General features: G+C 39.5%; 1 protein-coding gene across 5 annotated transcripts in view; it reads left to right on the top strand.

Annotated features, from left to right (window-relative positions):
• Positions 1-61: 61 nt before the first annotated feature.
• LOC138002233 (furin-1-like) overlaps positions 62-15,000 on the top strand; it is a 30,045-nt gene continuing 15,106 nt past the window's right edge. For 2 of the 5 annotated variants that reach the window (XM_068848511.1, XM_068848335.1), the window contains exons 1-6: positions 1,073-1,162; positions 1,890-2,057; positions 3,394-3,492; positions 13,957-14,061; positions 14,399-14,527; positions 14,814-14,881. In XM_068848511.1, coding sequence (XP_068704612.1) covers positions 1,139-1,162; positions 1,890-2,057; positions 3,394-3,492; positions 13,957-14,061; positions 14,399-14,527; positions 14,814-14,881 — 593 coding nt within the window. In that variant the 5' untranslated portion in view covers positions 1,073-1,138. The other 3 variants (XM_068848377.1, XM_068848413.1, XM_068848460.1) reach the window with 3 other exon arrangements.

Here is a 15,000-nt window from a genome sequence, read left to right as displayed (position 1 = left end):
CGCTGACCAAAAGACACGTGGGCTCTGGGAACTCCCAGAACGACTCCCAGAACAATAACAATGTTGCGAGGTTCGAAATTCTATGCGCAAATTTAAAACATTCACGCATGATTCCATAGCAAAGTGGTCAAACATACGCAACATTGACATTAACCTCAATGCGTGAGATCGATGTGTTTGGTCCATAGGCGTCGTACTCTCACCCACAATGCGTGAGACATGGCGGGTATAGAGTCCACTCGATAACTTGAGGGATTCTACCGATAATTCCACCGCGTAACGTTGATTTCTTTGATAGGTAACGGCAGCCCAGAGTAGAATATAATTGGGTCAGGAGATTACGGAGCGGCGACAAGTAGTGTCCGCACTAACGTTTGCAATCACCTAATTTCCACAGAATCCCAGGTCAAGTTACTCCCTCACGCTTCTTGAAGTGATATTTCGTGGTCTCAGTAAAGAATGGTTTCCTCTGTGCGGTGAGCTACTTCGTGGTTGCTAGGTTCTTAACTGAAAGCTAGTTTGCTCAGCTGTTGTTATTGTACTTAAGGAGGCTGATACAATCAAAAGGTCAGTCGGAAATCTCAGGACCCTGCCAATAAGAAAAAAAAAAGGAAAGGAACTTTATTTTAAGTGTCTAGTCGTTCAGAGTCGTTCTAGCGCTGGAGCACTAATTGGGGACACTGAAATTAACGCAAAACAAGTCAAATGTTGGTTTTTGAGGAGAGGGAGTTTGCATTGGTTGAACACCTCCAGTTTACATGGCCGGGCGGAGATACGAAATATCTCTTCGAGTGTTGAAAAATATTTCACGAGTGAGCGCAGCACCAATGAAATACTAAATTATTTCACGAAAGGCTTCGAAAGGCGCCATTTTTTATGGAACTATAGCAACAGTGATCTTTTCACGTGTGAAGATATCATGTTTTCGCGCGAAAGCTCATTTTGTATTTCATTGGTATTTTATATATAATGAAGAGTAATAATGCGCAACTGTGTTGATGCATGTATACTTGTTGTTTCGACAGCTGTTTACATGTAAGTTGCGTCAACAAAGACAACCATTTCAGTTTCTGTTTTTTTATGGGAAGGTTCTTATTTTTCGATTTCATGTTTAGCATTCCCTGCTTTTAAATTATTTATGATTTTAATCACAATGGATGAGGTATGAATTTTATATTTAAATTTCAAGTTCATTCTCAGCTATATGGATAATTCAGCTTGTAATCAATTTTGTATCAGTCTGGAGATGAGGTTTTTAAAGAAGTGACCATATATTATTTAACTGTTTTAATTTTTTTTATGGAGTCCCTTTCCATCAACTCTTCCTTTTGTTTATCTTGTTTAAGGCTTTAGAAAGGTTTCTCAACGGGCATGTGCTAATAATATCATGAACATCCCAGTTTAAACCCTAGCCAAGGGTTTGGAATAAGGCATTGCCAAGGGTTGGGATAATGGATTATTTCCATGATGTTAATTATGTTGTACAAGGCTTCAGTGCAATTTGGTTTGGAGATCCAGTCAAAGTTTGCAGCAAATTGCAGACAGTGTTTAGCAAGAAGGAGAAATGGAGCTAATCACGAATCTCATTTATTTTCTCCAAAACAGAACAAACTACTGATAGACCTAACAAGGATGCACAAATCTAATAGAAGGGCAATAGAGAAGCGCCCTTAAGCATGCTAGTATTAAGGATAGGAATGTAACGCAACAATGTTAAAGGCACTATGATGTATCGAAGTTTCCACTAAAATTTTCACCAGGTTCAGTAAAGCTAATTAAAGTTAAGTTAAAGTTAATTAAAATAATTTGATATACACCATACGTCAGGCTTTGATGCACCTGTTATTGCATTTTTTTTGCCTTTAATTATCTCTTTGATTCTTTTTTAGATGTTGCTGTTGATCATTGTCCTGGGAATTTTGCATTCCTATTGTGATTGTGAATTTGAATTAGGAAGAGACCACAAGTACATCAATGAATGGGCAATGGAGATAAGTGCAAATGTCAGTGAGGCAATCACAATTGCTGAAAAGAATGGATTTACCTATTTAGTGAAGGTATTCATGCATCTATTTTAAGTGACACTAGTAATTGTACATCTGTATATCATATTACCACCAGTCACACATTGTAGCGTAATGCTTTAATTCATTGGTCACGCATTGACTTTCCCTCGTTCTGAAATTACGTGACCTTGTTTGTGTAATTTACTTTGCTTGTGGTCGCCATTAAAAGCTCTGTTGTTTATAGCATTTGTCTACGCTTCAGTTTGCTATAAATTCCGAACCCGCATGAAACATGGTGTCAGAAGCCGGATTACAGATCTACCTGTCGTAAAAGGATCTGTGCTGAAAATTTTGGTAAACCGAATTGACACAAAGCAATTTTTCACTGCAAAGAGGATCGCAAAACATAAATGGCGCACAACATTCCTCTGCCTGAACCTCTGGATTTGACAGAAGAAGTTGCAAAAAACAACTGCAAAGTCTGGAAGAAAGCACATGGTCAACTGGAATCTGTACAAAGAAGCTTATCATACCAGCCGATCAACCAAAGTCTCCCATTGTTGAAGTATCCCCAAAACCTTCCAACATCACAGCTGAGCCTGATGTTCCAGCTCAGATGCCACAGTCCAGTAAAGTTGTGGTACCCACTTCTACTCCCTCAACGTCTTCATATGTACCTACCCGAAGGATCTAGAGCCAGAGAAGTGTTCGCAAGCCCGCGTGGCATGCTGACTATCAGACTTAGTTAGTAGACTGGAAGTTACATGGATCCTGATCATAGAACTGAACTCAGCGAAGACAAGTTTTTTTTATTTATCTTCATCTTTGTTTTGTTAAGAAAAGGGATCTAACATAATGCTTTAATTCATTGGTCACGCATTGACTTTCCCGCGTTCTGAAATCATGTGACCTTGTTTGTGTAATTTTACTTTGCTCGTGGTCACTATTAAAAGCTGTTGTTTATAGTATTTGTCTACACTTCGGTTTGCTATAAATTCTGAACCCACATGCAACAGTCACATCTCAAACATATATCAAGATACTGACTGCTCCACTGATTCAGCAACAAATAATAGAGCACTGGATCCCTAATCTAGTAACATGGCCCGACAAGAGTCTAAATCCATACCGTGTTTTCATTAGTAGAGGAATGTTCACCACTGACATTTGACAATTTGTTACTTAGACTGCAAAAACGTTCCTTTTACACTTAGTTTCATGCACAGCCATGCACTTAGCTTCATTCACAAGTAGCATTTATAGAAGGTACCTAGTTATTAAAACACTTCAATCTAAGGAAAAATGCTTGCCTATGCTTACTCAGTTCGTCTGTTCCTTCTGGTTAATTCAGAACTTTGTATCTTCTTTCTATGTTCTTTTTTAACAGATCTCCTCCAATGTCTATTTATTTGAACACCAAAGTGTCCCTAAGATTTCTTCCAAACCTTACCGCTCTTTTGAACATGCGCTTATTCAAGAGCCTCAGGTGAGTGTTTGAATAATGGAAAAATTTCCTTTTTGTTAAGTTGGCTATTTAAACCTGTAGGTTGACATATTAAGATAAACACTATTTCAAAGTAATTGGTACTCTTTCAAAGTAATTGGTACTATTTTATGTTATTCATTATTAGATGTTATTGCCCATTAGAACCAATCAGAGGTGATCATTTTTGAGGGTGCCAAGTCTGGCTAACATTATCCACTTTGTGCTCTGTTATATCCAATGAGAAACCTGTTAGTGAATAACAGGATAATAAGGAATAACCAAGATAGCATTATCCAGTAATATTAACCGCATGAACCAATAACATTTCAGAAACAAAATAACTAAAATTCTTTTCAAATCGAATGAATATAATGAAGTTTTTACGCTCAGTATTGGACTCAATGAGCACTGAACGAAATACATTATCATTGAATACAACCCGGTCGTTCAAACGAACAACTTGAGTTTACTCAAAGACATCGAGAATAAGATGAACTTGGTTAAACAAACATTTAAAGCCGTTGTTATTCGATAAAATAGCGCTCATGTTTACCATTCACATAAACCTGATGGACAATAGCAGATGCTATCAAAACACTGAAAAGCACTGACTCGAAAGTAAAAAAGAAGCCGAAACAAAATTAGGTTCGACGTGTGAACTTTTAAAGCGCTTTCATTTTATCTCACTCTGAAGAGTCGCAATGTTTACTGTTCATTTTTGTTTTCTCTAATACGCCATGCGTAACAGAATAATGCTGAATAACCAACATTTTGTTAGCCTCTAACCTTAGCCATCTGTATAGCGAACCAGAGAGATAAGGAAGCTCACGCGAAACCTTCTAATTGACCGCAAGTCGTACCTATTAAATGGTTTTGCGCGCAAACGTTAATTATAAAAACGAAAAAGGAAAACTATAAAAAAATAACGTCTTTTATTTTATAGTTTTTAGCCTTGTATCTACGTATTTCATTTTACCTTTCTAGCGAATAACATGTAAAAGAAGAAAGAAGGAAAGATAAGTCCAAGCTGCGCCACAAAATGGACTCTGTCTTTTCCTAATGGATTGCGTGACAAATTTTGACCCTAAAATGGGCATCGTCCAAAATCCATCGTCCGTGTTTTTAGCACATTTATCGGTAAACTGAGAATGTTTTTCTCGTCCTGAGAACAGTTTTCAGGGAGCATAAATCCCATTCAGTCTCAAGAAACAATTCTAAGTATCTACCAATGAGAACTGGTGGGTTTTCAATTAAAACAACATGTCTGGTAAGGATCTGTCGTGAATCACCGATAAACAATTACGCTTAAATGTTTGCTTGTCATCATCGATGAGCCACATGTGAATGAGTTTAGGCAATGGTCTTTGATCAATGATGCCCAAGTTAAAATTTTGCGAATCTCGACTTACTTCACAAAAACGATGTTTATGTGGCCCTTTAGCTATAAAGATTATCGGCATAAAAATATACGGGTGATAGTAAGCTCAAATTAAAACGTCTTAATTCAGTCACACACTGTTCCACACACTTGCATATTACGGGAAAGGCAACGTAAAATTCTGCTTTTCCATTCTACATTCCTGTAAAGCCAATGAAAAACGGAAACTAACCGACAGTGAGTCGATCCATTGTCCAAATTTCCATTCAGTAGGTTTCCTTGGTCCATAACTAGAAAGCGGATTATACCTTCCCTGAAATTCGCGCCAAAATTTCAACACGCTTCTTCAGCCACTGTTTCTGTACGATCTCAGCGAATAACGCCTCTGCCGCTCAGAGGATGTCTTACCTCTTTGCGACAAATTTAATTTCGGTACTAGCTTGGTGCACTTATTTTCGTCCTTTTGCCCAACTCTAAGCACCTTCCACTGATCCTGACGTCGACCCTGAGCGCGCACTAGCCCGCCAAGCCGGACAACATTCACGATTTTAACACGTATATCGTGTCATACAATCTTGACAGGTCGTCGGCGGGCGGTTTGCGTCAAGATGCTTACAGAATTGAGAACTGTTCTCGTTTTCCACTAATGAACGTTGTTATTGCTTTTATGTTATCGTCAAACAACCCCAGGTCTCCTAGACCTTCCGCTTTTTATTTTAAGCGTATCGTTGAGATGCCTTTGGTCTGTTATTGTGTTAATCAATAATAGCTCAACTCGTAAACACTGAACGTTTCAGCACGCGGATTTTCCGGTCAACGTATCAGCCGCATGGAAAACTTCGCACGAACCCTGGTGAACTCGTATTCTGTCTCCAGGGAACTTTCGCGTGTTGGCTGGTGAAATACAGTTAATGATCGCGACTTTTCGTTGAGGTACCGAAGTCCTGAATTTTTCAGGCTTCTCTTCGCAATCGTAAAAATTGCGTTCATAACTGCGAAGATCATAGCTTAATTACTTGACTTCATGTCATCGTCGCCGGTCAGTATAAAATTAATTGACTGTTCTCGTTTTCAGCCAATCAACATCGTCAAACAACCCAATCAAACGAGGAGGAATTCTCCTGACAGAGCAAATAGCAACCTTCAGAAGGCAGTGATTAATGTTGGATTTTTCTGAGTAACAACGACGGCAGCTTTCGAGGTGTCGTGTTTCGTGATCATCATGAGCAAGTTCGCTGTATTTGTTCGATTTTCTGCGCTGCATAGGTTTTTTACTTTCTTACTTTTGAAAAGGCTTTGAATTCTCGCTGGTGGCCGAGGGAGGCTCAGCATTTGAATTGCAGATAAAAGATTTCCGTGCCACAGAGCTTTATTGGGCGTCTTGTTTGTTCGAGGACTATTCGCGATTGCAGCCACTGGCGGCTCGATCCCCGAGATGAATGCTTCTTTGTTTAATCAGTGGAGTGGTTGAGCCTATCTCGGCGGTGTCAGGGTTTGACTACAATCCTAGACAAAACTGTTGGGAAGGTTAGCACTTTTGAAGTCTTCATTGCTTCTCTCCCCTCCCCCCTCCTTCAATGTTGTGCAAAACGGAATGGTTTCAGTGGGAAATTGTTGAGTTACCTTCCAACATTGAATAGGGGGGAGGGGGGCTATGTAAGAGAAAGTGAAACTATTTCTTTTGAGCTTTAAGAGAAGCGGGTTGAAATATGGCTCCGGTGTGGCTCATTTACATAACCTTCCCAACTACTTTTGTCTATGATTGTAGTCAATCAAATTTTTTCACGGGATGGACACATTCCTATGAAAACTAGGCTTATGAATGGTTGCTTGATCATTTATTTTAAACATCCCGGGCTTTTAAACTTCTCTTTTACCGGCCATTTTTTGAGATTTAAGAATCGATTTTAATTATTTTATCGATCTGGATATTTGGAGCGCAAAATGGACTCTCGAGACGTCGCGTTTCGCGATGATGAGCACTAACAAAAATTCACAAAGCTAAGGCGGTTGGCAGACCGATAATCTCCGGTTGTGACGGCCCCACCGAGAGAATATCTTCATTTGTGGATACACTATTGCAGCCTATTGCACAAAAACAACAATCCTTTATTAAGGACACAACTAATTTCATAAATTTCATATAGAAAACAAAGATAGGCAAGCATACAATTTTAGTGTGAATGGACATGTCTAGCTTGTATACGAATATACCACATGAAGAGGTAATGAACATAGTATGTGCGAGGCATACGGAAAGTTCCACAATCATAATCCACCGATCCCAACACGCTTCTTAAGACAAATGCTTGGTTTGATTTTAAACGAAAACTCGTTCCATTTCAATGGAGATAACTATCTCCAAACACATGGAACCGCCATGGGGACAAAAAGGGCAGTCTCTTTTGCTAACATTTTCATGGCTCATCGACTTAATAAAGGTGAAGAAGGTGAAGGTGAAGCCCTTTCACAGGCACGAAATTGTCGGACAAAGTTTCTTTTAAGCGTTCTATTGAATATTAGACCATAGGTCAGGTGGAGAGCAATGAAAACTCAAATATTCCTTTTCTTAAAAGCAGATATACGTATCTCACATTAACAACCATAATAAGAGTTTTTTATCTTCGACCGGGAAACACTTTCTTGGAGGTTTCACGCAAATTTCGTGGAAGTTTTCCCCGCAAGGTAAAGGTTCATGCGAAGGGAAAGGGATACAAGAAACAAAAAACACGACCACATCTCTAATTTCTGAGACTTGAGTTCATTATGACGCTTGTATCCCGCTGTCAAAATGTTATCTAAGTACTGCTGACGACCAGTGGCTGAATTTGCAAACAAACAAAACTGCAGTTGGCTGAACTCCGCAGTTCTGGGTACGAAGACATGAAGCTCTGTAGCGCAGAAAATCGAGTGAAGTCAGTACGTCGGATACCGCGAAAAAAGCTCGTGATTGCGAAACGCGACATCTCGAGAATCCCTTTTGCGCTCCAAATATCCAGATCGATAAAATAATTAAATCTCAAAAAATGGCCGGTAAAAGAGAAGTCCACGATGTTTAAAACAAATGATCAAGTAACCATTCATAAGCCGAGTTTTCATAGGAATGTGTCCTTCCCGTGAAAAAAATTGATTGAAACTGAAAGGCTTTTCGTGGACTGGTCAAATCCTGACACCGCCGAGATAGGCTCGACGACTCCACTGGTTAAACAAAGATGCATTCATCTCGGGGATCGAGCCGCCAGTGGCTGCAATCGCGAATAGTCCTCGAACAAACAAGACGCCCAATAAAGCTCAGTGGCACGGAAATCTTTTATCTGCAATTCAAATGCTGAGCCTCCCTCGGCCACCAGCGAGAATTCAAAGCCTTTTCAAAAGTAAGAAAGTGTCGGACAAAGTTTCTTTTTAAGCGTTGTCCTGCAACTGTCAGTTCTCGGAAAACTGAACTCCAGAACAATTCTGGGTACAAGTAAAAAAACCTATGCAGCGCAGAAAATCGAACAAATCCAGCGAACTTGCTCGTGATGATCACGAAACACGATACCTCGAAAGCTCCCGTCGTTGTTACTCAGAAAAATCCAACATTAATCACTGCCTTCTGAAGGTTGCATCTCAGCAACATTTATTTGCTCTGTCAGGAGAATTCCTCCTCGTTTGATTGGGTTGTTTGACGAGCATATACAAGCAATAACGATGTTGATTGGCTGAAAACGAGAACAGTCAATTAATTTTATTCTGACCGGCGACGATGATATGAAGTCAAGTAAAGCTATGATCTTCGCAGTTATGAAAGCAATTTTTACAACAACCTCGTTCCCAGGGTCTCTCTTCTCTGCCTCCATTGTCGTTGAGAGAAGACCCTGGTTCACGCTGGTCACGTGTCTCCCAGAATCTGGGAGGTTGGCGAAATGTGTGTTAGGGGATGGGTGGCAATGCAGGCTTTGTTGACATTGCAAAGAAGGGAATCAGCACGCAATTGATTTTGTGGCGAGATAACCATTGACAAAACGTTTGACAGCAGTATTTTATGTACTACACATATGGAACCCGGTGTGAAAGAAAAAAAGTTGTGGTCAAATCGATCAGACGCCACAGAAAATATCCTCACGTTATTCAAGTTTTCATCCGTGTGAAGGTCCGGATCAACGAAGAATGCTAATAGTTTGCGACAATTTTAAAGGAAAGAAGATTTTGTCGTGCAAGAAAGCAAGCGAAACGGTTATCCATGGAAAACAAACATGTTCAGCGATCAGCCGGTGTGTTGTTATTTAAGTTCTCGAGTCACATGTCGACCTCAAATCCATCAAATCAAACTGTATTAGCATGTGCAGGTATTTCATTTTGTTCGTTGATTTTCGTTTTTCTTTCGAAAGTTAAACAACGTGATTGCTAAGGTCGCAATCTTGTACAGCGAGTTGACAGTTTGACTTATGATATTTATATTTCAACAATTTCGTGTAAATTGGCGATGTCGTTAAGATTTTTTTTACCACTGCACCGCGCTTTAATAGCGTGTATATTTTTAGTCGAAGTAAAATAAAAGAGACATTTTTATCAAGCAAACGTAGTGTTTGGTGTATTCTTTTATGTTAGTGTTTGTTCTGAAGAAGCAACTTTGGCTACTAACGAAATTAATTTTTTTAAAGCGAACGTCAATCGCCGCTCGACATTGAAGTCGTCTTGTCGATCACAAAAGCTCTTGCTTTTAGTTTGACCGCTTTTGTGGGAATTCATCTCCTGTGGGAATATAACATCAGCTCTTTTGACCTTTTTATTTTAGAAATGCCTTGTTAAACGAATATTTTTTCGCCCAGGTGCGGTTGACTTATGATATTTAAATATAACGAAAACACTACCCTAGTGGAAAAATGTTTGTCGACGAGTGCCACGTGACCAGCGTGAACCAGGGTCTTCTCTCAACGACAATGGAGGCAGAGAAGAGAGACCCTGGGAACGAGGTTGTTTTTACAATTGCGTAGAGAAGCCTGAAAAATTCAGGACTTCAACGGGGGTTCTCTACGCAATTGTAAAAATTGCGTTCATAATTGCGAAAGTTCATAACTGCGAAGATCATAGCTTTACTTGATTTCATATCCGCAGTTCATATATGATTCATTTCATATACCATTTCATCATTGATGATATGAAGTGTTGTGCAAAAGTAATGCAACCGAAAAGCGTGCATGGCGCTCTTTTGCACAACACTTCATATCATCAACCGACCGTGTGTGTTTTTTTTTTTTTTTTTTTCTTAATAAACACACACGGTCGGTTGATGATATGAAGTGTTGTGCAAAAGTAATGCAACCGAAAAGCGTGCATGGCGCTCTTTTGATGTCGCAAACTTTCGTCGAAAAATAGCTGCAGTTCTAGCGCCGTCTTGTGCGATGATTCACAGGAACAAAGTGCGATATTTTGTCAAATTTAAGGTACCTCAACGAAAAGTCGCGATCATTAACTGTATTTCACCAGCCAACACGCGAAAGTTCCCTGGAGACAGAATACGAGTTCACCAGGGTTCGTGCGAAGTTTTCCATGCGGCTGATACGTTGACCGGAAAATCCGCGTGCTGAAACGTTCAGTGTTTACGAGCTGAGCTATTATTGATTAACACAATAACAGACCAAAGGCATCTCAACGATACGCTTAAAATAAAAAGCGGAAGGTCTAGGAGACCTGGGGTTGTTTGACGATAACATAAAAGCAATAACAACGTTCATTAGTGGAAAACGAGAACAGTTCTCAATTCTGTAAGCATCTTGACGCAAACCGCCCGCCGACGACCTGTCAAGATTGTATGACACGATATACGTGTTAAAATCGTGAATGTTGTCCGGCTTGGCGGGCTAGTGCGCGCTCAGGGTCGACGTCAGGATCAGTGGAAGGTGCTTAGAGTTGGGCAAAAGGACGAAAATAAGTGCACCAAGCTAGTACCGAAATTAAATTTGTCGCAAAGAGGTAAGACATCCCCTGAGCGGCAGAGGCGTTATTCGCTGAGATCGTACAGAAACAGTGGCTGAAGAAGCGTGTTGAAATTTTGGCGCGAATTTCAGGGAAAGTATAATCCGCTTTCTAGTTATGGACCAAGGAAACCTACTGAATGGAAATTTGGAGAATGGATCGACTCACTGTCGGTTAGTTTCCGTTTTTCATTGGCTTTACAGGAATGTAGAATGGAAAAGCAGAATTTTACGTTGCCTTTCCCGTAATATGCAAGTGTGTGGAACAGTGTGTGACTGAATTAAGACGTTTTAATTTGAGCTTACCATCACCCGTATATTTTTATGCCGATAATCTTTATAGCTAAAGGGCCACATAAACATCGTTTTTGTGAAGTAAGTCGAGATTCGCAAAATTTTAACTTGGGCATCATTGATCAAAGACCATTGCCTAAACTCATTCACATGTGGCTCATCGATGATGACAAGCAAACATTCAAGAGTAATTGTTTATCGGTGATTCACGACAGATCCTTACCAGACATGTTGTTTTAATTGAAAAGCCACCAGTTCTCATTGGTAGATACTTAGAATTGTTTCTTGAGACTGAATGGGATTACCCTGGGCACCAGAGGTTTTTCTCGCGTGCGGCGGGAATTTTCGGTGTCGGCCAAAGGCCGACACAGCTTCGGCCGTAGGCCGAAGCCATGAGCGGCGAAGCCGCGAGAAAAACCTCTGGCACGGAGCGGTGCTTTTTACCGTCCCCGTTGACCTTTGAGCTTTTTTATCGGATTACATTTATGCCAATCACATGGACGTCTCACGTGGACCGGCACGTGAAGAAATGTCAGAAATTCGATTAGGGCATTCAACGGGCAAACAACAATCACAATTGCACTTTTCGGATAGTCGCAGTATCCCATTTGGTTAAGACGTAAACAAAGACCCGGAATAAGCTGAAACAACAACGAATGAAGGGGTAGTTTCTAAAGAAACTGTGGTGCTGCGTCGGTGGGGAAGTAGTATACAAAAATTTGGTTTATCAACGGAGTTGATAATGTAAATTGACCACCGTACAGAGATTCTAAAAGCTGACGTTTCGAGCGTTAGCCCTTCGTCAGAGCGAATGGATTCGCTCTGACGAAGGGCTAACGCTCGAAACGTCAGCTTTTAGAATCTCTGTACGGTGGTCAATTTACATTATCAACTCCGTTGATAAACCAAATTTTTGAAACAATAACGATTTACCGGAACCGGTTGGCAAGACAGCAAGAACGTCCTTGCGTTGAATAAAATTAAATACCCCACTTGTTTGCACATCACTTAACTTCTCTACACCGTCAAAACTTTCTAGTACATTGCTTATACTTTCCTTCAGTGCCTTCCCCAAACTTTCACAAACCGCCATCACAACACTTCTGGCAGTACGCTTACGTGATGTCAACAATATTCTTTCACGTGCTGGTCTATTCTTGTCGACCAATTGTAGCGTCTGTCCCTCAGGTGGTCGTTCGGAGCCAATCAGCCGTCCTGTCCAAAATCTGGACCAACTGATCTAACTGAGCTAACGATTGGTTCGACGCTATCAAAGGAATAGCGCTCTGGTCCAGAGGCTTTTCGCGCGGGTCACTTTAAAGACTTGACTGAAAACCGGAAACCGCGCTAGAAAAGTCTCTGGCACCCAGGGTAGAATGGGATTTATGCTCCCTGAAAACTGTTCTCAGGACGAGAAAAACATTCTCAGTTTACCGATAAATGTGCTAAAAACACGGACGATGGATTTTGGACGATGCCCATTTTAGGGTCAAAATTTGTCACGCAATCCATTAGGAAAAGACAGAGTCCATTTTGTGGCGCAGCTTGGACTTGTCTTTCCTTCTTTCTTCTTTTACATGTTATTCGCTAGAAAGGTAAAATGAAATACGTAGATACAAGGCTAAAAACTATAAAATAAAAGACGTTATTTTTTTATAGTTTTCCTTTTTCGTTTTTATAATTAACGTTTGCGCGCAAAACCATTTAATAGGTACGACTTGCGGTCAATTAAAAGGTTTCGCGTGAGCTTCCTTATCTCTCTGGTTCGCTATACAGATGGCTAAGGTTAGAGGCTAACAAAATGTCGGTTATTCAGCATTATTCTGTTACGCATGGCGTATTAGAGAAAACAAAAATGAACAGTAAACATTGCGACTCTTCAGAGTGAGATAAAATGAAAGCGCTTTAAAAGTTCACACGTCGAACCTAATTTTGTTTCGGCTTCTTTTTTACTTTCGAGTCAGTGCTTTTCAGTGTTTTGATAGCATCTGCTATTGTCCATCAGGTTTATGTGAATGGTAAACATGAGCGCTATTTTATCGAATAACAACGGCTTTAAATGTTTGTTTAACCAAGTTCATCTTATTCTCGATGTCTTTGAGTAAACTCAAGTTGTTCGTTTGAACGACCGGGTTGTATTCAATGATAATGTATTTCGTTCAGTGCTCATTGAGTCCAATACTGAGCGTAAAAACTTCATTATATTCATTCGATTTGAAAAGAATTTTAGTTATTTTGTTTCTGAAATGTTATTGGTTCATGCGGTTAATATTACTGGATAATGCTATCTTGGTTATTCCTTATTATCCTGTTATTCACTAACAGGTTTCTCATTGGATATAACAGAGCACAAAGTGGATAATGTTAGCCAGACTTGGCACCCTCAAAAATGATCACCTCTGATTGGTTCTAATGGGCAATAACATCTAATAATGAATAACATAAAATAGTACCAATTACTTTGAAAGAGTACCAATTACTTTGAAATAGTGTTGATAATAATTGAGCATAAAAAAAGAAACTGATGTACCTCAGGCCTTTTAATAAAAGTGAGGCATTATTTTAGAGACCTTTTCCTGAGGAGTGTGATTTCTTACTATACCCTAAAATAAAATAATGTACAATTTAACATCATCTGCATAAATTAAGTAAGTGTTAATTAAGATCATCAAAGGTTGCAACCATGCAGTACTTTACAGGTTTACCTTCCAACTAAAAGTTTAAGCATGCTAAAATGTGGAACAAAAATGATGTCAACGAATGTTTGAAAAATATCCCTAAATCCCTTGTTTTTTTTTGTTTTTTTTTTGTTTTTGTTTTTTGTAATTATTTAAGATAACTTGGTTTGAACAACAAGTGAGAAGGAAAAAAGCTCTTTATGATGGTCAAGTAGTTCTGGCCTTCAATGATCCCAGCTGGAATGACCAGGTCTGGTACTTGGTAAGTACTCATAAATATAACTTAATTTCATAGTTTCCCACTTGGTTACTTTAAATAGCAAGACAATATTTTTTTAGGAAAGCAGTAAGTTTGTAGATTTTTTCCCAAGAAAGGCAAGAAATGAAAGTTAGACTGGTAGTGAATAGTCAGCATGACATGTGATCATCAACAGGAAAGTCTTAAAGTACTGCCATTGAATGCCGCCCATGGCCTTGGTATAAGAACCAATGAAACTCAACCCAGATAATGTAAAACATGACCAAAAAATAAAGAAAAGTGGAGAATTTAAGAAAATTTGTCAGGTTCTATTATATAATATTTGCTGTGGCTCTTACAGAATTCTTCCAGTGGCAAAGGAATGAATATTGCTAAGGTGTGGCAACAAGGTATCTCTGGCAAAGGAGTTGTTGTTGCTGTTGTTGATAGTGGCCTTCAACAGTCACATCCTGATCTCAGGGCTAACTATGTAAGTAGACAGATTGGCTCTTTTTTTTAGGAATTAAGTGCTTCCCAAATAGTCCGTCACTGGACTAGGGATTAACTATCACCCAACAGTTGACTGCTTGTGACAGTTAGGCTGAACTGACTCGTTTCTTCATTAAAAAATGTAGAATTGTTCTCATCAGTATAAAGCTGTTGACTCTTATCCAACGAATAAAGCTTATCCAGAATTCCTATAGGCTGGACAGCTTTGTCGTCTGGTGAGAGCTGGTCAGCTTCATTAAATTTATTGGATTTTCTTGTTATTTGAGGATACTTCAGCAAGTTTGGACGTTGTGGAATTTGATTATGTGCCTGATCCAACTGGAAGAAATTCAGGGTAATTTTAACAAACATGACCATCAAAAATGCTTCCTTGAAAAAGGTTTGATTACCCCCAGCTGAAATGGCATACCTTGGTGGAATTTCATCCATGGGATGTGTTGTTTTTAATGTTTT

This window comes from Montipora foliosa, chromosome 1 (genome assembly GCF_036669935.1).
Source record: "Montipora foliosa isolate CH-2021 chromosome 1, ASM3666993v2, whole genome shotgun sequence".
Lineage (NCBI taxonomy): Eukaryota > Metazoa > Cnidaria > Anthozoa > Scleractinia > Acroporidae > Montipora > Montipora foliosa.
This window is presented reverse-complemented; position numbering and strand designations above follow the sequence as displayed.